Source organism: Scyliorhinus torazame, chromosome 10 (genome assembly GCF_047496885.1).
Source record: "Scyliorhinus torazame isolate Kashiwa2021f chromosome 10, sScyTor2.1, whole genome shotgun sequence".
NCBI classification, from domain to species: Eukaryota; Metazoa; Chordata; class Chondrichthyes; order Carcharhiniformes; family Scyliorhinidae; genus Scyliorhinus; species Scyliorhinus torazame.
The window spans coordinates 261,503,427-261,530,412 of NC_092716.1; the positions used below are offsets into that span (position 1 = coordinate 261,503,427).

General features: G+C 45.8%; 1 protein-coding gene across 2 annotated transcripts in view; it reads left to right on the plus strand.

The window, feature by feature from the left end:
• ano1a (anoctamin 1, calcium activated chloride channel a) overlaps positions 1 to 26,986 on the plus strand; it is a 235,369-nt gene that overhangs the window by 74,875 nt on the left and 133,508 nt on the right. For both annotated transcript variants that reach the window (XM_072466740.1, XM_072466741.1), the window contains exons 8-9: positions 13,473 to 13,537; positions 22,056 to 22,190. In XM_072466740.1, the coding sequence (XP_072322841.1) occupies positions 13,473 to 13,537; positions 22,056 to 22,190 (200 nt within the window). The remainder of the gene's footprint in view (positions 1 to 13,472; positions 13,538 to 22,055; positions 22,191 to 26,986) is intronic.

Here is a 26,986-nt window from a genome sequence, read left to right on the forward strand (position 1 = left end):
ATCCGGCACATCGTGCACATTGCTTAGCCGCTTCCAGGAAGAAACAGCTCAGTTATATGTGCTCTGTGCACAACCTTAAGCTGTATAAGACTGAGCCCAGCACACAATGAGGATTCATTAACCTAGCACAATGCTTCCTCCCATTTCTGTCGCTCCATCGAAACGTCCTCCCTCCCTTGCCAGCTCGGCATACACATTGGAGATCTTACCCTCCCCACTCATCAGCCAAGAGGAGCCAGTCCTGCTGACCCAAGAGCGGCAACATTGGGAACAAATCCACTCTTTACTCAAAGGCGCTGATCTCAATACTGCTGGGCATTTGATAGGCCTGCAAACCTCCCACCCAAAAACAGGTCCTCAAAGCATTTGATCCCCAGACGGTCCCATTCCTTAAACCTGGCATCCAAGCTCGCTGGGACGAATCTGTGGTTACCACTCATCGGAGCCTTCCTGTACATGCCCTCCAAGCCAGCATGTAACAGGCACTGGTTCCAAACCCTGAGAGTGTAAACCACCACTGGGTTTGACGAGTACCTACCCGGCGAAAATGAAGCCAATGCTCTTAAGGAAGTCCTTCTACACGAGGCCTCCTCCACTCTGCACCATACCGACCCCTGGTCCAACAACCATCTTTGGACCAGACAATATTAGCAGCCCAGTAGTAACATTGAAAATTGGGAAGGGCCCTCCCTCGCCCCACCCTCCTCACACCATTTTGTCCCCCACATCTGCTCTGTTTACTGGTTTACACACCAGTACGGTCGGCCCTGCACGAGGCCCGTCACTACCCTGAGCCCGCCAAAACACCAATACGCGACGGCAGACAAATAAAAAGCCCGAGTAAATAGATACACCCCCTCCTCCCCCCCCCCCCCCCCCACACCAATCCCACCCTCCACATCCCCCCCCCCACCCGCCAACTGACGAGTGCCAGACCCTCCTCATTAAAATGAAAAAGAAAAGCAGAAGGAGAGTGATGGATAGAGGGACATAGCAACAGAATTAGAATACACAGCAAACAAACTAACAACACAATCCTCAACCACTCAGAACAACAACATCTCAATAATTTAAAGTACTTACGAATTCCCAATCCCCTGGTCTCGAAGAAGCTTATCCGCCTCCTCCGGGGTGTTCAAGAAGTATTCCCGTTTCCGGAAGGTGATCCACAAGCAGGCCGGATACAGCATTCCAAATCTCATACCTTCTTTGTGGAGAACTGCCTTGACTTTATTAACACCAGCACTGCGTTTAGCCAGATCCGTACCCCAATCGGGGTATATCCTGATTACGCTCCCCTCCCACGTGTTCTTTGTCTGCCTGGCCCACCTCAGAATTTTTTCCTTGTCCATGAATCGATGCAGTCACCCCTCAATCTCCCTTGGTTGTTCACCTGTCTTCAGTTTCTTTCTCAATGCCTTGTATGTGTGGTCAATCTCTGGGTGGGTGGGGATTTGAACACCTCGCCGACCAGCTTCCGCAGCATCTGTGCCACATACTCTGATGGCTGTGAACCTTCCAACCATTCCGGGAGAACCACACTCCGCACATTTGAGGGGCTGGTTTAGCTCACTGGGCTAAATCGCTAGCTTTGAAAGCAGACCAAGGCAGGCCAGCAGCACGGTTCAATTCCCGTACCAGCCTCCCCGAACAGGCGCCGGAATGTGGCGACTAGGGGCTTTTCACAGTAACTTCATTGAAGCCTACTCGTGACAAGCGATTTGGGCAGCACGGTAGCATTGTGGATAGCACAATTTCTTCACAGCTCCAGGGTCCCAGGTTCGATTCCGGCTTGGGTCACTATCTGTGCGGAGTCTGCACGTTCTTCCCGTGTGTGCGTGGGTTTCCTCCGGGTGCTCCGGTGTCCTCCCACAGTCCAAAGATGTGCAGGTTAGGTGGATTGGCCACGCTAAATTGCCCTTCGTGTCCAAAATTGCCCTTGGTGTTGGGTGGGGTTACTGGGTTATGGGGATAGGGTGGAGGTGTTGACCTTGGGTAGGGTGCTCTTTTCCGGAGCCGGTGCAGACTCGATGGACCGAATGGCCTCCTTCTGCACTGTAAATTCTATGAATCTGCCGTCACTCTCTGTTCTCCAGTTGGTCTGCTCTATCCCGTGCCTTTTTGAAGCTGCCTGAACTCCGGGGAAGCTCTGCTTCCATCGAGGCCGGCCGGTTCTTGTAGTCAGCGACAAACTCCTCCATTTTCTGGAGCAAAGCGCCCCTGGGACTCCAGCCACTGCTCAACCTTCTCCACTGCCACTTCAATCAGGTCAGTGGCCCTTGCCACATCTTCAGAGGTTTCCACCCTCTGCTTCTGAAATTGAGCAGTTTCAAAAGTCCACTCATTGTGCCCTAGCCCATTGGGCCGGACCACAGACTCCAGGCACCTCGTGCCATCGACCGCATCCTCCATAGCCTCGCAGTCTGCCTGCAGCATTTATTTTTTTACCATTATTCTTCATTGGATGCACACCAGACCCCCCTCAGTTTGCTGACAACTTTGCTAATTGGAATGTAAACTTCGGGATTGCGTACAAAAGCCCAATCAGGACTTTAGGTTAAAAAAAATGTTTCCTCGCGCAGGAGCCCCCAAGTACACAGCCGTCTACTGCATGGCCACCACTGGAGCTCCTGAGTGCCATCTTTCAATGGTGCCCTGATCTCTGAACCCTCTGCACCCCACCTCATAAGGGCAAGACACCTGCGGGCCCAATCCCTGGTGTGGGCAATGTTATGGGCCAGGGTTTAGTGAACCCCAAAGTGTATCATGGAGTTCCCCTGACCCACAACTTTTAATAGATTGTGGTATGGGGAGCACACGGCTCACTCTACAGGTGTGGTACAGCAGAAATGGAAAAGTATTTTTTAAAGCAAAACAATGTTTATTCTATGAACTCAAGTTAACCTTTTTAAAACATACAGCAACCATTAATTCAAATACAACCCCCCAAAAACTACAAGAAGTAAATCTTTAAGCTTTCCTTTTTAACATCCATACAACTTAAAAACAAAACCTTTATCAGAAGCACATCAGGTTAAAGTCTCCACTGAAAACATTCATAATTCTGAATTCAGCTAATGATCAAGAGATAGTCTTTTGATGGCAGAGAGAACAGCAGTACACCTGCTTGGTCTGGCTTCAGCTCCAACACTGAAAACAAAACTAAAACACACCCTGCAGCCTGTTCAAAAATGGAAGTAAAAAGCTGACACAGCCCAGCTCCACCCACTCTCTGACATCACTGCAGTAATAAACACCCATTTCTTAAAGGTACTCTCACATGACAGCAAGATGTCATCCAGACTCCTTGGCACTGCCAGCCTGACACCCTGACAGTGCCACTGTCATCTGGTCACCCTGGCAGTGCCAGGGTGGCACCCAGTAGCACTGTCAGGGTGCCAGGTGGCATCAAGGGTGCCAGGGTGGCACCCTGCCCAGAGCCTGACCACCCACAAGCCCCCAATTGTCTGGGAGATCTCCCCAAGTGCCAGTACACCTGGTCCACGTTTGTGGGGACCGGTGCTGAATGGGGTTCACTCGGGATCTCCAAGGTGCGGGCATTAGATCCCATGCCTTGGTTAACTCTAGTGCAAACACATCCAAGTGGGCCTGACTACTCACTTGAATATGCAAATCTGGATCCCGCCCAGTGTGGATCCAGATTGCGATTACTTGCGAGATGTCACTAGGCGTAAAGGGAAAGTTAAATCTCACGAGAGTTCTCTCACGAGATACAATGGCCTTATCGTGTCTCCAGCAGGTGCAATGAGGCCAGTAGATTGCGGCCCTAATTTCAAACAAAGTAAAGCAATGGTGAGTGTCCAGAAATAGGGCTACCTTTTGTTCTGCGAACCTCAGTAGAACGATCAGACGCAATGGTAAATTAGTGCCAATCCTTGCTATGAAACTATTTAATATTGCTGGTGTAGACTCCTATTGTCTCCCAAGATCATTTTAGGTGTCTATTGCTGGCACAATATGAATTCTGTCTGCTTTGTGCTGATGGATAATTGAGCGGTGCACAAATAAGATGGTGTTTCTTCTGTTGATTTATGAATGCTGAATGGTGTTAAAACAATGAAATGCCAAACTATGCCTTTAATTCTTCACATTACTTCACACCTTTAGCCTTTTTCACTGAACACAGTTAATCTTTAATCATTGTACCAGCTGGACATGGTCCTTGTCAATCTGGGCGAGAATGTTTGTAATCTGAACTATCTTATACATTGAGATTTCCTGATTTGCTTTAGATTAACTGTAAGCATGTTTGGTTTTCTAATGTCACATGGGTAATGTCATGATATGCAAACATGCAACCAATGAACACTCAGTATAGGACACAACCAATGGGCAGTCAGGACAATCAGAGGTGGCATCACCACAAGGGGGCATGACATAAACACTATAAAAGGGATGAGGCACTCACACCCTGCCTCTTTCCACAGACAGACATCTAGCGAGTTAGACAGGGTTGATCAGCAGCACCACACCCAGCACGTGGCTTAGAGCAAGCTGCTACAGTTAGACTGAGTTACTACAGTTAGATTAGCAGAGAGTCGAACTCATTTAAGAACTGTGTTCATAGTTCAATAAACACGTTGAACTCATTTCAAAGTCTGGAGCATCCTTTAGTTAAGACTGCATCAAGTAGCAGCCTGTGTTATCCGAAGCAGCATAACACAACAGGTAAGTTAGATTCCAGCAGATTTAGTGTCATACTGTGCTAGTTATTGAATATCACGGTAGGACTGAGTGACTTGAAATGGCCATGCTGAAACTGTAACCTACACGAGGGGCAGTTTTGATCCAGCCCACATACCAATCCGATTGCAACAACTTCGAATCATCTGTTTATACTTGCTGTGGATTCAATATAAAATAAATGTTTGTCAATAAGCCAGCAAAGGACAATTGAAAGATGGAAACTCAAATGTAGTCACAGAATGATGTTGGTGTGCGATGAGCAATGCTTTCTGTTCGGTCTGGGACCTGAATCAAAGTTTTAAATGTGAATACAGTTCCATTTCTGAGCTTTTATTAACAAATTTAAAAGAATGTTTCACATTTGTGGCCAGAGGCTAAATTCAATGCAGGAGCAAAGACTTGTCTGCAAAGTTCCTGAGAAACGACTTAAACGCATTTCACACACCACATTTTATAGTTGCAGCAACTTTAGTGCAACAACTTCAATGTAAACAAATGTGACGGCAGCAAATTTTTACGTAGTGCCCCAAATAGCAATGGAGTGAGCAATCAGCTAATTGTTTTGTGATGTTGATTGGAAGTATGTAAAGTTGACGGTGTTGTAACGTGCTGGCCGTAATTCGGTAGGTCTTAAGATATTGGTAGTCTTGGGTAATTCAACAGTAAGAGTTTATTAACTAAGATAAACAATATACATGGGTACAGTTAAAGGTCCAAACAAGGAGCATTCTCCATCTTCTGCCCAACATTATGCTAACCCCTTGATGCAGGTCATGTGTTCTCTGTGTGGGTGGTACTGTACACAGTCCTATGTTAACCCTAAATGTACCAGACCGTCGTACTACAGCACCCCCCCCCCCCCCCAAGTCTTTATCCAATGAATTTACAAGTTATCCCAGTTTACCCAATACATTTCGCACCATTACTACTACTCAATTTCCCCCCCCCCCTCCCCCAAAAAGAATTCATGGGTTCAGGTGGTCTGGAGGCTTTATAGACCTTCCATATATTGTTCTCTCTGCTGTCAGAGGAGTGCATCAACTTTGTTGAATCGGAGGTTGTTCTGGCATCTTGGCTTTGCTCTTTGTCGATTTCCCCAATTGCAGTGAGAGATGGAGAGCGGGTTGGTTTATCTCTGCCTTTATCGCTTGGGCAAACTCCGGGCTCATCTCTATCATGCTTTTCCTCTTTATGCAGCTCGCCGCAGCGTGCTGGGTTGGAAGATGGCTTTCCCTGTTGTGAGGGTGTAACTTGGTAATAAGCCCACCTTCTGCATTTGGCTGTGTGATGCACTGACATCAATGGATGGCGGCTATTCGGTTCCATCATAGTTTGTGGCACTGTCGTGCTGATTGGAGATTGCAGTGTGTAGCGCACAATGACTTACGCGAGACGAGAAGCGATGAAGTCGATCTAGGCTTTATTAAGCGAGACTTGTCCCCAGCAGCTCAGCAACAGAATGAAGCTGCGGGGAGAAGCTCGAGCTCTTGTACTCCGCCTTCAGGGCGGAGCCAGAAGTCGGCAGATCCAACCAGGACCCGGGACCTGTCAGCCAATAGCCCCTCGGCTTCACAGGTACCACATTACCCCTAATGCATACCACCACACAGTGCCTGCTCTGTGATCTCCGTTTATTTCTCCAATTGGTGTCAGAAACTGAGGTTGAGGCCATTGTCACTGCTGGTTGTTCTCTTGACTGTGCTTGGCGTCGTGAAATGAAATGAAAATCGCTTATTGTCACAAGTAGTCTTCAAATGAAGTTACTGTGAAAAGCCCCTAGTCGCCACATTCAGGCGCCTGTTCGGGGAGGCTGGTAACCACCTGTGTGGTTGGCTGGTCTGACCAGTGAGGAACCTCTGGCACCTACAATGAAAGCTCTGCAAAGAGAAAAGACCATTCTGAGCTGATATCTCAGTCAAGAGAATCTTTCTTATTGGAGCGCCTGGGAACTTGCAGTTCTGTATAATTTATAACAGTCACACCTTCTGCCATTTTGAGGCGATTTGGTGTTAGCAAAGAATCTCCGCTTTAGAGAGAAACAAATTGGTTATGGATGATGTACAGCAGTTTGAAGATTTGTTCGCCACTTGTTACAACCTGCCCGGATCCTAGTGGCTGGGAACAATTGGTTACCCCATGTTCCGTGGGGAATATGAGCTCTGCCCCCCCGCCCCCCCCCCCCCCCCCCCCATGAAGGGTGGGGCAATCATTAGCAGTGCAGCTGTATAAATAGTGCTGGCCAGTGTTGGACTAGCCAGAGAGGGAACCAGGAGTGAACTATTGGCCCTGTGTACGTATTGTTGTAAATAAAGTTACTTTCTGGTTGACTCTACACACTGGAATCTTCGTGGCCCTCACAAAACCACCATACCTCAAAGGTTTGCGAATCGGGCCTATGACCGGAAGTCTGATTCCTCCAGACCCAGGGAATGGTGTGCCTGTGGTTTGTAGCCAGAGAGCTCTCCGTTTGTGAGATGACCAACACCCAAAATGTCTGCCATCCAGGATCCTTGACCCCACCAAGAAGCATGGTTGCTGTGGTCTTGTGTGCTGTGTTGACCTGGTGAATCCTCTGGGATCTTCCATGTGTTGTGATGTTTTAGCTTTGCACAGCTTCTCGAAAAATCCTGTTCAGTTACATTGAAAGCATTGGGCTGAAATTGCTGAATGTTGATCTTGCCTCTGGGATGTTGATCTTTGCTGGCAATGCTGGAATGATTGTCCACGGATTGCTTCGGGTATTGCTTCCCTTGGCCTGCAGAGTCCCTGTTTCTCTGCTGTTTCACTAACCGTTACTTTGTATGAGAATTTGCTTTCTCCCCTTAATATGGACTGTGCTGGAAACTGACTTCAGATTGACTAACAATCTGGATGGCTTTGTCGAGGTTTAGATCTTCCTTCACTTGAAGCATGTCCAAGAGTGCATCATCTTCCACTCTGCAATTATTCAATTCCTGATTAAGTAAGATTTTAGGTCGCTGGAATCGCAATCTAAAGTTGACATGTTCCCCTGGCTGCTGGCAATGTTATTAAAGTTAGCCCTTTCAAGGATTTTGTTACTTCTGAAGTTCTTTTAAGCAGCATTGCATGACTTTAAAACTTCATCAAATTTTGCAAATGATTTGTTGGTTCCTTGTCCAACTATATTGTCAGCTATCGTGCCTGCCAAATAAAGCAGTATGTTAACTGCTTCAGCCTCTTGTCTTTTTATCCAGACCTGAAGCAATCATGGGCACGATTCTGAGTCCCGCGCCGGGCCGGAGAATCGGCGCAACCGCGCCCCGGCGCGCGATTCTCCGAGGTGCAGACAATCGGCGCCATTTGCGCCGGCGCGTTTGACGCCGTTCACCCCTGGTCGCTGCCAGCGGGAACTCTGCACGAAGGGTCAGGGGGCGGACTGTGGGGCAGGGAAAAGCACTTCACCGGGGGCGGGGGGGGGGGGCTCCAATGGGGTCTGGCCCGCGATTGGGGCCCACCGACATGCGGGCCAGCCTCTTCCTCCCCCGCCCCCCCCCCCCCCTCCCCCTTTGTGACAATAAGCGATTTTCATTTCAAATAACAGAACCTTTAGGAACATTAACATGCAGAGGGATCTGGGCGTGCAGGTCCACAGTTCCCTAAAAGTGGCAACACAGTGGCCAAAGTGACAAAGAAGGCATATGGTAGCCGGGGCATTGAGTACAGGAGTTGGGAAATCATGTTGCAGCTGTATAGAACATTGGTTAGGCCGCATTTGGATCATTGTGCCCAGTTCTGGTCACCCCATATTATCAGAAGGACGTGGAAGCTTTGGAGGGAGCGCAAAGAAGGTTCACCAGGATGTTGCCTGGTCTCGAGGGTGTTGGCTATGAGGAGAGGCTGAATAAACTAGGATTGTTTTCACTGGAAAGACGGACGCAGAGGGGAGACCTGAAAGGGGTCTACAAAATCATGAGGCATAGACAGGGTGGATAATCAGAGGCTTTTTCCAAGGGTGGTAGTGTCAATTACGACGGGGCGCAGGTTCAGGGTGAGAGGGAGAAAGTTTTAAGGGAGATGTGGGGGGTACATTTGTCTCAGAGTGGTGTGTGCCTGGAACGCGCTGCCAGAGGATGTGGTGGAAGCAGCAAATTAGCCACAATAAAGAGGCATCTGGATGGATGCATGAATAGGGAGGAAATAGAGGGATACGGATTGAATAGGGAGGAAATAGAGGGATAGGGACCGAGTAAGGGCAGCAGGTTTTGTTTTTAGTTGGGGCATCATGATTGGCACAGGCTTGGAGGGCCGAAGGGCCTGTTCCTGTGCTGTACTTTTCTTCTTTGTTTTTAAATAATTCCTATAATCCAAAAGAATGCTCTGACATAAGTCACCAAAACGTTTTCCCGTACTTGCCAATTTTTGACCGGCCTTTGCAGTAACGGCATTCACGGCCTCTGCGTTTACATTCTTTCAGCAGTGGCTGCCTGGATCGATTGATTAGCATCTTCCTACTTTAGCGCAATATTCTGGGGCCTGCTTCCAAGCATCGCATTCTGGCTTTTAAAGCTGCCTACACAGTCTAGATACATTTTTTATGTTTTTCTTCTTTGTTCTGTGTGAGTCCATTCAACGGATGTTCAGGCGCCGACTTGGGAATCAGATTTCTCGGACTGCAATTTAAATGGTAATTTCTGACCATTGCAGTGTGAGACCTTTTTGGGACTTGCATTGTCCAGAAATTTTGCATTTTTAGCTCACACCAGCCAAGTCTGCTGTCTCTGCACACTGTGGCTGTTGAAACTAGACTCCATGGGATTCAATTAAATCTTCTGCTGCAGTGAGGAATTTCTGCCTTCAGCTTCCAAGCCTTTTTCTTTTTAACTTTTCTCAAATAATTTCCTTCTGCATTTTCACTTATGAACTTCAGGTTATGAACTTTCACTTCAGGTCCGAATGCTGCTTTGATTTTTCCTTCAGTTTTCCAGGATGGGAGAGGTACAGTCTATCCAACATCATACTGACCCATGTCAGGTCATGTGTTCTCTTCATTTGCATGAATGGTATTGTACTCTGTCTCACTTTAACCCCCTATGTGCCAGATGTTTATCTACCCACCAAACCTGCCAATTCTACTGCCAAGAAAAAGACGTACCAGAAATATATCCCTGTTCCTTGACTGTCGCTCAGGCAAAGTCCTGGAGCTCTTCTCCATCACTGTACTGTGAGTGTACCTTCATCATATGGACTGCAGTGGTTCAATAAAGTGTCTCACCAACAACGTCTCTAAGGATGGGCAATACATTTCAGCCTTCCACATTCCATGAATGAAGGAGGGGTTTCGACAGGATGGATGTGGAGAGGATGTTTCCTCTTGTGGGAGAGGCTAGAACTAAGGGACATTGTTTAAGTCCACCATTTAAAACTGTGGTGAAATTTTTTCAATGAGAGTCATGAATCTTTGGCAACGGTGGCGGAAGTGGAGTTGGAATATTTTTAAGGCAATGGCTGATAGATTCTCGGTAAGCAAAGGGGTGGAAGGTTATCGGGGGAGATGTACGTGGGATGCAGATTTGAGCTTCCTATCAGATCAGCCATGATCTTATTAAATGGCAGGTTCGAGGGGCTGAATGGTCTATTCCTGTTCGTATGTTCATATAAATATCCTGTTATCTTTTCGAGTCCATTTGAAATGGGGTCACATCTGACTTTATGTTACCCCCTCAGTACCGCACTGAAATATTTTTTTTATGGGATGTAGCTGTGCCAGCATTTATTGTCCATCCCTAGTTGCCCTTTAGGGGGCATTTAAGAGTCAACCATATTGCTGTGGGTCTGGAGTCACATGTAGGCCAGACCAGGTAAGGACAGCAGATTTCCTTCCCTAAAGGACATTATTGAACCAGATGGGTTTTCACGACAATCGACAATGGCTTCATGGTCATCCTTAGACTTTTTACTTCCAGATATTTTATTGAGTTTAAATTCCATCACCTGCCGTGGTGGGATTCGAACCTGGGTCCCCAGAGCATTACCCTGGGTCTCTGGATTACTCGTCCAGCAACCGCCTCCCAGTCAAGACCAGTCCTGGAGTGAGACCTGAATCTACAATCTTCTGACTTAAGGAAAAGTGCTGCCAACTGTTCAAACTGGCACAAAAAACGTTTCTGTTTAATGAAAATAAAGTTATCCCATTTACATTTGATATTTTCAAGGTATAATAATTTTGGACAGTTTCTATAAATATAGTTTTTTTTTTCCTTGCTCCATAATTTGGGCGCTCTGATTTGCTACATGATGGAATATCTAGTTGCTTGGAGCTGGGGCAGATCTGGCAGTGTTGAATAGGTCAAGTCAATAATTTATTTTAACAACATATTCTCATGAATCTCTTAGCAGCAGATTTTGTTCTGCTGGATTCTGCTTGGTTTGTTGAGGTTGTCTCTTGTTGATTTTTTTTTTTTTCTTCCCTCCTCCTTGACCACCACGCTTTATGGTATTTAACTGCTGAGAGGATTTTATAACGTTTATTTTCTATCTTAACCACTCCAGCTGGTTTTCTCAAGTAATTCAATTTCATGCAGGAAGTTAGTGATGCTTAATATAAAGCTATCCAAGATTTTGTGGCAATCTGGGTGTCTCATTTAGATATATTTTTAATGCATTTGTTGTTTATTGCCCTGTGGTTTCCTATGGGAATTGTTGGAACCCTGGTTGAAGTCATCAGGAAACATTCTGATTCTTGAGTTGAAGTTTTATTATTTTGTGAACTGCTCTAAGCTCTATTGTGGTGACCAAAATGACCACAGCCACTCTCGAAAGGTCATGTATATGTAAATGTTCTCAGGCAAGGGTTCATTAAGATTTTGTTTTGAGACGCATCTTTGTATAGAACAGTCAGAAGTTCACCCTGTTCTCTGTTCAAAATATCTTCCCACAAAATAAATGAAGGCCAAAGGTCATGTAAATCTTTTGATCTTCAAGTGCCAAAGACTCATGACGCCTGACTGCTTGACGTCCTCAAAACCTTTGCTGAACTCCTGCTCAAAAAACTGTTTTCATGGCGATTACTTATTTTTCTAAAAAATGTGTGCTGAGGTCACCTTGGCTCGTTAAAGGAGGTGTTTCCTGTTAGTAGTGTTGTAAAACATTGTTTGTACAATCTGATTTGTACAGCCTTGTCATCATGTCGTGCACGTGTACATGATCCAGGATTCCAGCTCCTTCAGAGAGTTTTTGATGTAGCACCAACATGCTCGGGACCAAATGCAGTTTGCAGACTAGGCTACTCTGGAGGTTTTGTACAAAAGCAAATCTGAGAGCACTCTGCTAGCATTTTAACATTGGCAAAACTAATTATCTATTTGACGTTTTCAGAATCTATACCTACCCCTAAATTACGCTCAATTATATTTTTTCATTGATAATTTTTAGGGGTTTGTTTTCCACCTGCACATCCAGATTCCCCAGTAGCTGGAAATTTGAAAATGCCCCACTCTATACATATTTAAAAACTGACCTCCAACCATTCTGGAATATTACACCACGTGAACAATGCTTAGCTTGGCAGTTAAAGGTCCCAACCATGCTCCCGACCTGAACAATGCGAGCAAGTTTGAGAATTGCAAGGTTGTTCAAATTAATTCTAGTTCGTTGCTTCACCGTTGGTGGCAGAGCCCTCTGCCACCTTGGTCGTCATCTCCAGAGCTCCTTGCCCAAAGCTCTCTGCCTCTCCATTTTTCAAATACATCTCCCCTGCAGTTACTCCTAATTTTATTCCTTTGCCTTGGTGTATGTTTTCAATAATGCCTGTTCGCGAAGTGCCTTGGGCTGTTCGCCACTGTAATGGTTATATATAAAGTTACTCGGTTATAATAATCATTGCTGAGCTATGTATTTGGAATGGTGTTTATTGGACAGACATTCAGGTTATAGGTTATCATGTTCAGGGTCTTGCATTTTCATTCTTCCTTGGAGCTATCATGTTCCGTACAAAACGTTTTATCGGTGTAATACATGGAGTTTCTTCAGTGGACTGTGATTTATTGCCACATGTACCGAAGTACAGTGATAAGTATTTTTCTGCGGCCAAGGGTACGTACACAGTAGACAAAAAGAATAATCGCCAAAGCACAATCATGCTAGTTACTGAGTGACCACCGAAGATCCGTTGCACTGTTGATTCCTTCATCGTGCTATCCATGCTTAAAATAAATGGATCTGCCTACGGCACTGAGGACCCAGGTTCGAATCCGGCCCCGGGTCACTGTCCGTGCGGTGTTTACACATTCTCCCCATGTTTGCGGAAACCCCCGCAACCCAAAGATGTGCAGGTTAGGTGGATTGGCCACGCTAAATTGCCCCTTAATCAGGGGGGGGGGAAATAATTGGGTACTATAAAAGAAATGGATGTTGAAAGGATGATTAGTGCTTTTGTGAAGTATAAATAATCGCATTTTGGGGAGCTCACCAAACTCCTCGTGTCCCTCTACCCTGATTCCTATGCCTCCATTCAAATGCCACCCCCAGATTCTAAAGCTTTTGTCAATGGCCAAGTCCAACCAGAACAAGGTTCTCTCCAAGTCCCAGTCAGTGTTGAAAATCTGGCTTCTAGGTTATCACAGCAGGGGATGATGCGTGGGTCTTTTCTTGCGACCACAATGTGCCCCAATAGGGATTAATATGTACGTACCCTTCATGTAACACTCCGCACAGCAAGTCTTGAATATTTGATTTGAATAGTAGAAATTTGTCTTGGCTACTGGATTTCGCAATGTTCTAGACTAATTGTACATCCTTTCCTTCAGCTTCTCTATAAAGAATGGGCTCGTTATGCAATATTTTACAAATTCCAGCCACTTGATCTCGTTAGGTAGGTAACATTTGATGTGCTAAATGGTGACTTAACTGCAAAAATGTGATTTCTCTTTTTTAAAAAAATTAAGGAAGATCTTTCTCCCAGCAAAATGATGAATGTAGGTATGAAGGATGCATTTATAATCATGCTGCCATGCAAAGTAGAGATCCTTCTGATAAGCTGGTTTAATTGTCCAGTACTGTGGTTTATTTATCCAGTGTTGTTGAGATGTAAATTATCTTCATTACCGAGCTGTAATAAACAATTGGTTTTGTATGTTTTGACAAGTATCCATTTTTAGTAAATGGTTTAAAGAAAGCACTTGTCAGCTCAATCCACCATTTTCAAAGTACCTTTTTCTCAGCTTCCACTTTTCCAGATGAATGTTCTGATTCAATAGTCGAGATGTGGCCTGTACAAAGTACTCAAAAAGTGAAGGGAGGAAAACTTCACGTGACCATTGGCTTATAATTACTGTTCATGACAGTGTCCGGGTAAATCTATTCAGATCTAAATATGTGAGAAAGGCGTTCGACCAATCTGGGTCCAACCCACCCCCGATTTTTTTAAAATCTGTCCATCCTGGAGTCCTTCATTGACTCCCGTGAGATGGGTTTAACATTCCTGAGGTAACATTATCTCTTCATTTCCGTACATCATAATTGTCACTTTGCAAGTGCCTCGATTAGCCTGCCGACACCCCCCCCCCCTCCCCCCCCTGCCCCCCCACCACATGCCATTTTCCCCCAACGAGCTCTGAAGAGGGACACAGCGAGCTCCAGAATTTAAAAACCATGTATTGCCCTTGGCCGCCTTGTTACCGGCTGTGGGAGTAAATTGTACTGTGCAGCTTTCACGATGCTTTATGGAGAGCTGGAATCAATTTAGCAGGCGTGTACAGAGCGAGGGTTGAGAGTTCAGCTTTAGCGTTTGAATCCAAAGTATGGGAAAGAGAAAATAGCATGCAAGGAGTCACCGGGGTGACTTTCTGGACCACCAGAGCAACTTGTGTTTTCCAGCTACTGAATCAGCTTGGGAATGGAGATGGATATGTTCGCACAAAACTAAAGATAAGATAACCAAGACCCAAAACCATTAAAAACCAAACTCTGCAAATGTCAACATTAGACTATCAATATAGAGACCAGGGCAGGCTAATCAGCCCCTTTAGAGACCGGGGCAGGCTAATCAGCCCCTTTAGCCTGTTTCACCTTTTTAGTTAGGCAATGGATGATCTGAATCTTAATTCTACCTCCCACGACACTTATCTAGCAAGTTTATCGATTGCATTTGGGGGGTAGGGGGGGAAGAGAGGGTTCCTGATTCCCTCCAGTCTTTGTGTAAAAGTGGCATGACCAGTGACTAGGTATTTAATGCTCCTTTGTCCTGAATTTTTCCGCCAGAGAAATCTCCTCTGACCCTCTGTTATCAATTCCCTTGATCATCTTGAACACCTCAGTAATATTCGAGCTGAGTCCATTGAACCTGTCCTCCTCATTTAACCCACATCTCATTCATGCCAAATCTGCCAAGTTTGGTGCCCAGAACTTGAAATGAAATGAAATGAAAATCACTTATTGTCACAAGTAGGCTTCAAATTAAGTTACTGTGAAAAGTCCCTAGTCGCCACAGTTCTCTCAGTGAGCCAGAGAAGACAGAGCCAGAAGTGAGTTTGGGAATTTGAATCTAGGTGGGAATTGAATTAAATCAGTAAGGCAGCTCCTTTTAAATTTCAGGAGTTTGAATTAATTTAAATTAAGCTAGTATTGTGCAGTGTGGGTGAACAAGGGCTGCCCCACCCACACTCATAACTGGTTGGCAGTTAAGTGTCAGTCACTTCAATCTACCTTGATCTAAAAGCAGGTGGGGGAGGGGAGTCAATTCAGGACAGTTTAAAAATAGCCACTTGTAAACTCACTCCCAGTGAGTTCTCCCAATGAACCAGTGAAGACACAGCCAGGAGTGAAACACAGCTAAGAGTGAGTTTGGGAATTTGAATCTAGGTGGGAATTTGAAGCTGGGTTGGGAGGAGGTGCTTTTTATCCCTGGTAAGTGACTGGTAAGTAGTGTTTCTGTTTTTCTGTTTCTTTTCATTGGTATATTTATTTATTTATTTATTTTTTCGGAATTGTAGTTGTATAAGTTTAACCGAAGGTTTAAGACATGGCAGGAGATCCCAGACCCGTGTCATGCTCTTCGTGTGCGATGTGGCAGCTCAGGGACACGTCCACTGTCCCTGCCTCCTTCCTGTGCAAGAAGTGTGTCCAGTTGCAGCTCCTGTTGGACCGCTTGACGGCTCTGGAGCTGCGGATGGACTCACTTTGGAGCATCCGCGATGCTGAGGACGTCGTGGATAGCACGTTTAGCGAGTTGGTCACACCGCAGGTGAAAGGTACTGAGGGAGATAGTAAATGTGTGACCAAAAGACAGAGCAAGAGTAGGAAGGCAGTGCAGGTGTCCCCTGCGGTCATCTCCCTGCAAAACAGATATACCGCTTTGGATACTGTTGAGGGAGATGGCTCACCAGGGGAAGGCAGCAGCAGCCAGGTTCATTGCACCGTGGCTGGCTCTGCTGCGCTGCTGGGCAGGAAGAAGAATGGCAGGGCTATAGTGATAGGGGACTCAATTGTAAGGGGAATAGACGGGCGGTTCTGCAGACGCAATCATGGACTCCAGGATGTTATGTTGCCTCCCTGCTGCAAGGGTCAAGGATGTCTCGGAGCGGCTGCAGGGCATTCTTGGGGGGGGGGCGGTTTAACAGCCAGCTGTCGTGGTGCACATAGGCACCAACGGTATGGGTAAAAAATGGGATGAGGTCCTACAAGCTGAATTAAGGGAGCTGGGAGTTAAACTAAAAAAAGTAGGACCTCAAAGTTAGTAATCTCAGGATTGCTACCAGTGCCACGAGCTAGTCAGAGTAGGAATGTCAGGATAGAGAGGATGAATGCGTGGCTCAAGAGATGATGCAAGAGGGAGGGATTCAAATTCCCGGGACATTGGAACCGGTTCTGGGGGAGGTGGGACCAGTACAAACCGGACGGTCTGCACCTGGGCAGGACTGGAACCGATGTCCTAGAGCTGTTGGGGAGAGTTTAAACTAATGTGGCAGGGGATGGGAACCGATGCTTAAAGTTGGAAGGTAGTAAAACAAGGACAGAAATAAAAGGCAGTAAGGGGGAAAGTGTAAGGCAGAGAAGCCATAGTCAAAAATGGCGACAGTACAAGTTACAGTGACTGAGGGGAGCCCAGTGAATAGGACCAGGAATACTAAAAGAAATAAAACGGGAAGTGAAAACATTAATGGTAAGCGACGCGGCAGGTTGTTACATGAAGATATCGGTTCAACGACAAGGAAAATTAGGAGAAAGGTTAAGAGGAAATATAACTTAGGAGAGGTTACTGATCGAGGTGTTAAGATTCAGAACAGAGGTAAAAAAGCCAACATAAGTGTACTTTACCTGAATGCTCGTAGTATTCGGAATAAGGTAAATGAGTTGATGGCGCAAATCATCGTGAATGACTATGATTTAGTGGCCATTACTGAAACATGGTTAAAGGATGGTCACGACTGGGAGTTAAATATCCGAGGGTATCAAACTTTTTGGAAGGACAGAGTGGATGGTAAGGGAGGTGGTGTAGCTCTGTTATTTAAGGATGACATCCGGGCAACAGTAAGGGATGACATCGGTGCTATGGAGGATAAGGTTGAATCCATTTGGGTGGAAATCAGGAATAGTAAGGCGAAAAAGTCACTGATAGGAGTAATCTATAGGCCACCAAATAGTAACATTATGGTGGGGCAGGCAATAAACAAAGAAATAACAGATGCATGTAAAAATGGTACAGCAGTTATCATGGGGGATTTTAATCTACATGTTGATTGGTTTAACCAGGTCGGTCAAGGCAGCCTTGAGGAGCAGTTTATAGAATGTATCCGCGATAGTTTCCTAGAACAGTATGTAATGGAACCAACGAGGGAACAAGCGGTCCTAGATCTGGTCCTCTGTAATGAGACAGGATTGATTCAGGATCTCATAGTTAGGGATCCTCTCGGAAGGAGCGATCACAATATGGTGGAATTTAAAATACAGATGGAGGGTGAGAAGGTAAAATCAAGCACTTGTGTTTTGTGCTTAAACAAAGGAGATTACAATGGGATGAGAGAAGAACTAGCTAAGGTAGACTGGGAGCAAAGACTTTATAGTGAAACAGTTGAGGAACAGTGGAGAACCTCCCAAGTGATTTTTCACAGTGCTCAGCAAAGGTTTATACCAACAAAAAGGAAGGACGGTAAAAAGAGGGAAAATCAACCATGGATATCTAAGGAAATAAGGGAGAGTATCAATTTGAAGGAAAAAAACATACAAAGTAGCAAAGATCAGTGGGAGACTAGAGGACTGGGAAATCTTTACGGGGCAACAGAAAGCTACTAAAAAAGCTATAAAGAAGAGTAAGATAGATTATGAGAGTAAACTTGCTCAGAATATGAAAACAGATAGTAAAAGTTTCTACAAATACATAAAACAAAAAAGAGTGGCTAAGGTAAATATTGGTCCTTTAGAGGATGAGAAGGGAGATTTAATAATGGGAGATGAGGAAATGGCTGAGGAACTGAACAGGTTTTTTGGGTCGGTCTTCACAGTGGAAGACACAAATAACATGCCAGTGACTGATGGAAATGAGGCTATGACAGGTGAGGACCTTGAGAGGACTGTTATCACCAAGGAGGTAGTGATGGGCAAGCTAATGGGGCTAAAGGTAGACAAGTCTCCTGGACCTGATTGGGTGCATCCCAGAGTGTTAAAAGAGATGGCTAGGGAAATTGTAAATGCACTAGTGATAATTTATCAAAATTCACTAGACTCTGGGTGGTCCCAGAGGATTAGAAAGTAGCAAACGTGACATCACTGTTTAAAAAAGGAGGTCGGCAGAAAGCGGGTAATTATAGGCCGGTAAGCTTAACTTCGGTTGTAGGGAAAATGCTGGAATCTAGCATGAAGGAGGAAATAGTGGGGCACCTGGAGGGAAATTGTCCCATTGGGCAGACTCTGCATGGGTTCACAAAGGGTAGGTCGTGTCTGACTAATTTGGTAGAATTTTTTCAGGACGTTACCAATGCAGTAGATAATGGGGAGCCAATGGATGTGGTATATCTGGATTTCCAGAAAGCTTTTGACAAGTTGCCACACAAGGTTGCTGCATAAACTAAAGATGCATGGCATTGAGGGTAAAGTGGTAGCATGGGTAGAGGATTGGTTAACTAACAGAAAGCAGAGAGTGGGGATAAATGGGTGTTTCTCTGGTTGGCAACCTCTAACTAGTGGGGTCCCTCAAGGATCAGTGTTGGGCCCGCAGTTGTTCACAATTTACATAGACGATTTGGAGTTGGGGACCAAGTGCAATGTGTCAAAGTTTGCAGACGACACTAAAATGAGCGGTAAAGCAAAAAGTGCAGAGGATACCGGAAGTCTGCAGAAGGATTTGGATAGGTTAGGTGAATGGGCTAGGGTCTGGCAGATGGAATTCAATGTTGCCAAGTGTGAGGCTATCCATTTTGGGAGGAATAACAGCAGAATGGATTATTATTTAAACGGTAAGATGTTAAAACATGCTGCTGTGCAGAGGGACCTGGGTGTGCTGGTGCACGAGTCGCAAAAAGTTGGTGTGCAGGTGCAACAGGTGATTAAGAAGGCTAATCGAGTTTTGTCTTTCATTGCTAGAGGGATGGAGTTCAAGATTAGGGAGGTTATGCTGCAATTGTATAGGGTGTTGGTGAGGCCGCATCTGGAGTATTGTGTTCAGTTTTGGTCTCCTTACCTGAGAAAGGACATATTGGCACTGGAGGGAGTGCAGAGGAGATTCACTAGGTTGATCCCAGAGTTGAGGGGATTAGATTATGACGAGAGGTTGAGTAGACTGGGACTGTACTCATTGGAGTTTAGAAGGATGCGGGGGGATCTTATTGAAACATATAAAATTATGAAAGGAATAGATAGGATAGATGCGGGCAGGTTGTTTCCACTGGTCGGGGAAAGCAGAACTAGGGGGCATAGCCTCAAAATAAGGGGAAGTAGATTTAGGATTGAGTTTAGGAGGAACTTCTTCACCCAAAGGGTTGTGAATCTCTGGAATTCCTTGCCCAGTGAAGCAGTTGAGGCTTCTTCTTTAAACTTTTTTAAGAAAAAGATAGATGCCTTTCTAAAGAATAAAGGGATTCGGGGATATGGTGTTCGGGCCGGAAAGTGGAGCTGAGTCCACAAAGACCAGCCATGATCTCATTGAATGGCGGAGCAGGCTCGAGGGGCCAGATGGCCTACTCCTGTTCCTAGTTCTTATGTTCTTATTCCAGCGCCTGTTCGGGGAGGCTGGTACAGGAAGGCAGTTACTCCAGATGGCGATCACCCAGAGACCTGTACAGCTGCAATATTCCCTCCACCCACTTCGAGATGAAATCCAATAATCCATTTGTATCTTTTGCTTTTACCAATTTCTGCACTTGACTAAATTTCCCATTCCTACAGCTTATCCTCCCCGCTTTGAAAATAATGTGATTTATCTCCCTTGGGCCCAAAGTGGATAACTTCGTACTTTCCAACATTCCTGCTGGTTATTTAATCTATTATTATTCCTGTGCAACTTTCTGCTTCCATTTACACCTTACTGTGACACCGAGAGAAGAACATGAGACATACAACCAGGAATAGGCCAGGAGGGCCTTTGGCCTGATCACCAATCCAATAAAATTATGGCTGATCTTCTGCCTAAAATCCATTATTTAGTTGATTCCCTTTTTTAATGTTCAAAGTCTTTCCATCTCGCCCTTGAATTTACTCGACCATTGAAGACTCTGGGGTAAAGAATTGCATAAATTCGCAGCCGTCAACATGAAGTGTTTCCCACCCCCTCCACCCCTCAGTCCTAAAGGGCTGGTGACCTGAGATCGTGACCCAGGGTAAGCAACCTTCCTGAATTTATGCTGTCCAGCCCTCTTAAGAAATTTAGACCTTTCAATGACGTTTCTCATTTTTTTTTTTATTCCAGAGGTTCTAGGTCCAAACTCTCCTCCTACCAAGAACAATCTTTGTTGTAACCCCTCTAAACAAATCTATTCCTCCTCCGGATTTACTAAGTACTGTCTTGCCAAAGCCCAATATAATTACAGCAAGAGTTCTTCACTCACCTTTGCAATAGGCAGCGTGTTATTTTGCTTTTCTAATTGCCTGCTGTACCTGCATGTTTGTGACTTGTGGCAACACAGGAGGTTACTTTATAAATTCATGGTGTCATTTGAAGGGACAGCAGTATTTAAATCATACGAGAATTTAGATTTTCTTTTTTGAATAATCTTTATTTTAAGTGCTATTTCAAAATCCACTCTCTTCAGTACCCCCAGAATATTCATTAATTATTCGACTACAAGTGTTCATTTTGGGTGTCTGTACGCATCTTGGGTAATCTGGTTGGGACTAAGAACAGAAAATGCTGGAATGACTGCATGTTTGACAGCATCTGTGGCGAGAGAAACAGAATTAAAGTTCCGAGTCTTTATGACTCCCCTAAAGAGAGGGAGAAATGTGATGGATTTTAGGCAGTGTAGAGGAAATGGAGCAAAGTAGAAGGTCAGTGATAGGTGGGAGCTAGGAGAGATTGTGATAAAGATGTGTAGCGCATAAGACAAAGTGTTAATGGAAGTGTGAAGGACTATGGAAGGTGCTGGCAGAGGTTTAAAAGATAAAATAGTAGAATGTGTTAATAAAACTAAAGTCCATGCTCTGTGAAATCAAAACACATGAAAGCAAAACGTAGAACAAGTGACAGATGGTACTCTGGGGAAAAGGGGGAGGGGAAGAGGAAGAGACCTTGTGATTGGACAAAATTTGGATTTTGTTTTTAAAGGGTTTAACATGGAGGAGAAAGATTATGGTCTAAATTTGTTGAACTCACCGTTAAGTCCAGAAGGCTGCAAAATGCCTAATTGGAAGATGAGATGTTGCTCCTCCATTTTGCATTGGGCTTCACTGGAGCATTGCAACAGGCCGAGGATGGACCTGTAGTTATGAGAGCAGGACGGTGGGTTAAAATGGCAAGTAGTAGGATGATTAGGGTCATGCTTGCTGACTGAATTAATGTATTCCGCAAAGTGGTAACCCAGTCTGCATTTAGCCTCCCAGTGTAGAGCACAATGCTTTTGGAGCAGTGAATACAGTAGACTGGTTGGGAATGTGTTGAATTGTGTGTCAATATTGCTCAACTGAATCAATTGATCGGGTGTCTCCTGGTAACAACGCTTTCTATCAGTGTTCTAGCAGCTGGCAGTGCAAAGCTCTGTTAGAATGAGGTGTAAACATCCATGATTCCCTTAGCTGTCTGAACGTGACTGTGGGAAATTCTGAGAATGAATGAAGAGAGGAGAAAATGTGGTTCCACCCACAGACTTTAACAGGTTCAGCGTGAGTTTGTCTTTAGGATGAAATCTTGATTGTATTTACTTTTAATGGTCATTTGAAAATAACAAAGTTATGATTATTTTCAGGAAGTACTTTGGTGAGAAGATTGCCTTGTATTTTGCCTGGCTTGGAGTGTACACACAATTACTGATCCCAGCGTCCATTGTTGGGATCATAGTGTTCCTGTACGGCTGTGCAACTGTTAATCAGAATATTCCCAGGTAAAGTTTAAAACTGTTTGTTTATAAATTGTTCATTACTCTCCACGTCTTTTTAGCTGGGGTCTTGCAACTTTGATCTGAATTTAAATGTTTTTGTTTGAAAATACCCTGAAAGAGAGCTGCCATAATAAAACCAGTAAACTGTAACCTGTTTTTACCTTGTGACAGCCTAAAGTTAATGTGCACTGAGCAAACTTCATTCAGTGTGTTAGCAAGGGCTTCAGGATGACGTACTTGTTCACTGCATATTGAATGTTTGTTTATGTTCTGATGGTCGGTATTAACTGGGGTTTCACTTGGCAGATTGAAACCGTGGTAATGGTGTTTGAAGGCACATGTTTGTAAGCGTGTCTCTGTACCATCTACAAGATCACCTTCCAAACAGATATCCCCCGCCTAGCAGGACAAGGGCAGCAGATACCTGGGAACACCACCACCTGCACGTTCCCCTCCAAACCACACACCATCCTGACTTGGAACTATATCGCTGCCGTTCCTTCACTGTCGCTGGGTCAAAATCCTGGAACTCCCTCCTAAACCGTGCTGTGGGCGCACTAAACCACGTGGATTGCAACAGTTCAAGAAGGCAGCTCTCTGCCTTCTTGAGGGCAATTCAGGTTGGGCAATAAAAATGCTGGCCTAGCCAGCAACCCATTGTCCTGGAAAGTCTGGTTTGGAAAGCAGTATAAATCCAGTCCCATATAAATCAAAATCTGCAGCATGTTTTTCTCATGGCTGTTTCCAACTTACTGCAGACGCTAAGAAGCAAATTCTTTTTAAGTGCGTCTTTATTTTATTTCCTCTTGTGGAATTGGGATATGACCGAGATTAACACATGGAAGTGTGTTTGAACCTACCCTGGATTATGGACTGAAAGGTTTCCTCTTGGCTACCAGATTTAATGATTGTATTTGCAATGATCTTAACCCCGTCTCTGCAAAGCAGATAAAGCCCAAAACCAGCCCCATGGAAAATGTGGCAATGAATGGCCAAACTGCTACCGCGAAGCCACAGACCAGAAAATCTGGAAAGGTCTGATATAGGAGACCGATCTGGATGGGATTAGTGGAATCATTCCCGGCGCTCCTACCGAGACCACACATTTTAGCGTAATTTCCTGCACTGAGCCGCTCCGACGAGCAGAGCTAGTCGGTGCAGGAAGGTGGCATCCGATCCCTCGACCCCTTGACACGACCCCGGATGCCCCTCCGCCCCAACTCTCATAAAAGGGGGTCTTCTCCCCACCTCACATGGACAGGCACCCCTGGGCCTAATCCCCGGAGTGGGAAAACAGCAGCCTGGCAGTGCTCCTGGGGTGGCAGTGCTGGGGTGGCCCCTAGATGGCGGCACCAGTGCCAGGGTACCACCCTGCTCAGAGGTCAACCACCCACAGGCCTCCACCTGGGAAACTACTCCTTCCAACCCCCCCCCCCCCCCCCCCCCCCCCCCCCCACCTTTCAAGTGTCATTCGCCTGGTCCTGTTCGTGGGGACCAGTGCTAAACGACGCCCAGTTGGCGACACCTCGGCAAAGCCGATAGATGCCAGGTGGCCGTTTGATCCACCATCGGCATAGTTAAGTGAGTTTCTAAGCACATTTATAAGTCTGGGTCCCGCCCTATGTGGGCGGGTTCCATAGCACGACATCTCGCAAGATCTGGCTAGATCTTCTGAGGCATGGGCAGCACGATAGCACAGTGGTTAGCACAATTGCTTCACAGCTCCAGGGTCCCAGGTTCGATTCCCGGCTTGGGTCACTGTCTGTGCGGAGTCTGCACGTTCTCCCCGTGTGTGCGTGGGTTTCCTCCGGGTGCTCCGGTTTCCTCCCACAGTCCAAAGATGTGCAGGTTAGGTGGACTGGCCATGCTAAATTGCCCATAGTGACCAAAAAAAAGGTTAGCAGGGGTCATTGGGTTACAGGGATAGGGTGGAAGTGAGGGCTTAAGTAGGTCGGTGCAGACTCGATGGGCCGAATTGCCGCCTTCTGCACTGTATGTTCTATGTAACAACTGTCGGGACTTCCAGGAAGGGATCTACCGGCGGCATCCCGTCCCAATTTCAGTAAATCACGCCCAGTATTAGGACATTTGGTCCACTCTGCTGTAACCTGACCTGGGGCACTTGATGCTCAAGGTGAGTTCAAAAAAAAAATGCCCTATTCACCAGCCCTGGTTATCATTCATCCCAGCACAAGGATTTCCCAGAAGATTCAATGTAAATGTTTAAAGTGACTGCTTCAATCTTTTTGGTTGGTATTTAACTTGAGACATTTCCTTTTGAATACTTGTTATTGGGTGAGCTGTCCCTCTAATGTCTATTTTAAATACCTGTTATTATGACCCCCTGGGCTAGTGCGCCATTAATTCCAGCCTCACTTGACCCATGGTCGTGATGCAGGTGAAATTCGAGGTTATATTAATAGCGGTGGCTTTGGTTGAGTTAAATTGACCATGTCTGTGAAATGTAAAGACAAGTAACCTTTTATTATTAAGAGTAATTAGTATTCAATAGGCATCAATACAACTGGTTAACTATTATCCAATTCCCTTTTCTCAAACCCCTGTTTCTAACTCTTTTGCCCCCCCCCCCCCCCCCACACCTCCCCTAAAGTATCGTTGATTCAGGCGGGTGTCTTCCAGTTGGTTTCTTCTCAAGGCTAGGCCTTCAGTTGGGTGCTTTATTTTCCTTCAGCTTGTAATCTTCACTGCAGACTCACAGAGAGGGAGAAAACTCAGCTCCTCTTCCTTTGAGGGTCGAGAGGCTTCTGGCCGCTTCTCTCTGTATAAACTACCTGGCAGGACTGTGTCAGGCAGAACACTGTCCCTGGGCAACCCACAGACTGCCAGTTAGCCAATCGTACCGACTTCCTCCAAAACACATTCCCAAGATTCACTCGGTGCCGATAGATCTGATTTCTCCTCTCCCAAATACAAAACCTCGGAACAACCTATCCTTGTCTGCACTCTTCCACTTTCCAATTATGGATCTGCAGACCCAAAAATAATAAAATAAGAAATGGGAACAAAGAAAATAGAGAGGAAGGACTCTTACACTATTTTGATAAAGACAATTTGTATCTATTATACAAGAATTGCTTCAACATGTTACCTCCCATGAATGAGTCACTGAAGGAAGTTAATCAGCAATACTAAGTGTGTGATTATTACTTCCAGTAGCATGGTCATTTTGTAAATGCTGCAACATTTCACTTCTGCAGTGGTACAATAAATAAAAGGTCTTTAATGTGGAATGTTACTATTTGATGCCCCTTCAGCTGGCTCAACTTTGCTTGAAACTTTGGGTGTGGTTGTACGCCACGCTGCGCCCGAAAGGCAGCTCGCAGCGTGGCTAATAGAAGCCGGAAGACCCCGCTCTCTGGATCTACCCAGCTCGCAAAGCCTCGCGTGAGCCAATGCAACCTCACGCAAAATTGCAATGTAAATCCTGCTCATTGTGGGCGAGATCACGTTTTGGCAAATCTCCACATTACAGCAAGACCGCTAGTCTCACTGTAATATGCAGTTTCCCGAGGTGTTGGGATCTATCCCCTTCCCCGCGGAGACCTCGGGCACGCGCTGTTCAGTGCTAGTCTCCACAAACGGGGACCAGATGTAATGGCAGTTGTGGTGGTCTCCCAGGGGATCAGAGGCCCTACGGTGCATGAACTTTGAATAGAGTGCCACCTGGGCCCCCTGGTGGGTGCCACCCAGGTGCCAAGCTGGCATTTTTTGCATGGTGGCAATTGGGGGGTGGGAGGCCCTGTGCGGGTGTTCGGGGGGGGGGGGGCATGGGACACTCCCTTACTGCATTGGAAACTTGGGGGGGTTGGAGGCTCCAGAGATCGGGGCGTTCCGGTGAGCAGTGGGCCACTTGTGTGCAGCCTCAACGTTTCCCCCATTGAGGCCCCTATCTAACGGATGCCGTTTTATAGTGTTGTGTCCCTCAGCGCTCGCTATGGGACTTGTTCCCATTTAGTTAATTCCCATCCCTTATTTTAAAATTACTTTCCAGTAATGCAATCCGTAAGTATCTAAATGCGTGATTTATTTTTGTTCAGTCTTTCTCTTTCCACATGAGGCATCTAGGCTAATGTTGAGGTGAATGTTGAGGCTGCATTTCCACCCATTGGCCCAGCAGAGATGGGATCGTCGTTCCACGAAGACTGAAGGTGGTGGTGATGACCCCAGTGGACGAGATTAGAGTCTGGCGGGGGACCAATTTAAAATGGTATTTGGAGTCTGATAATAAGACCCTGATGGCCATTTTGGGACTGACTTGTTTGGAGCGGGTGTGCAGGAACCTGCCAAGGTGCCTCTTCATGGGGCTTGGAAGAGCCAGTGGTCTTTGGCTCTAAAATCCCAGCTGGGACCAATCCTGCTTTCCTGTTCTGCCCAGATCGCCAAGGTTGCTGAGGAATCCGTCCAGCTGAGGATTTACACAGCAATTGCCCAGAAGCACTAACTTCAGTTAGGCTGCACAGGGAACCTCCAAAAAAAGTGATTCTAAATTGAGAACTTCAGATGGTTCTGTCAGTGATACGCTAATAGTTACCCTGGCAGAGTTCGAAAAAATTAAAATACTTCTAAAATCAGTGTGACTATTTTAAATACGCAGACCAAGCCTTGCATGAGACACCCACCTCCCCCATGTCCAAACGCCCACCTCTCTTCTCCCTGGCCTGTTCAATTCAATGGGGCCTTAAAACTTGTTACGAAGCATGTCCTCCATCACTCTGCCTCTTTTGGACTTGGATGCTGGGGCTGGGACCTACCATACTGCCACCTGGCCTGAGTCAAGA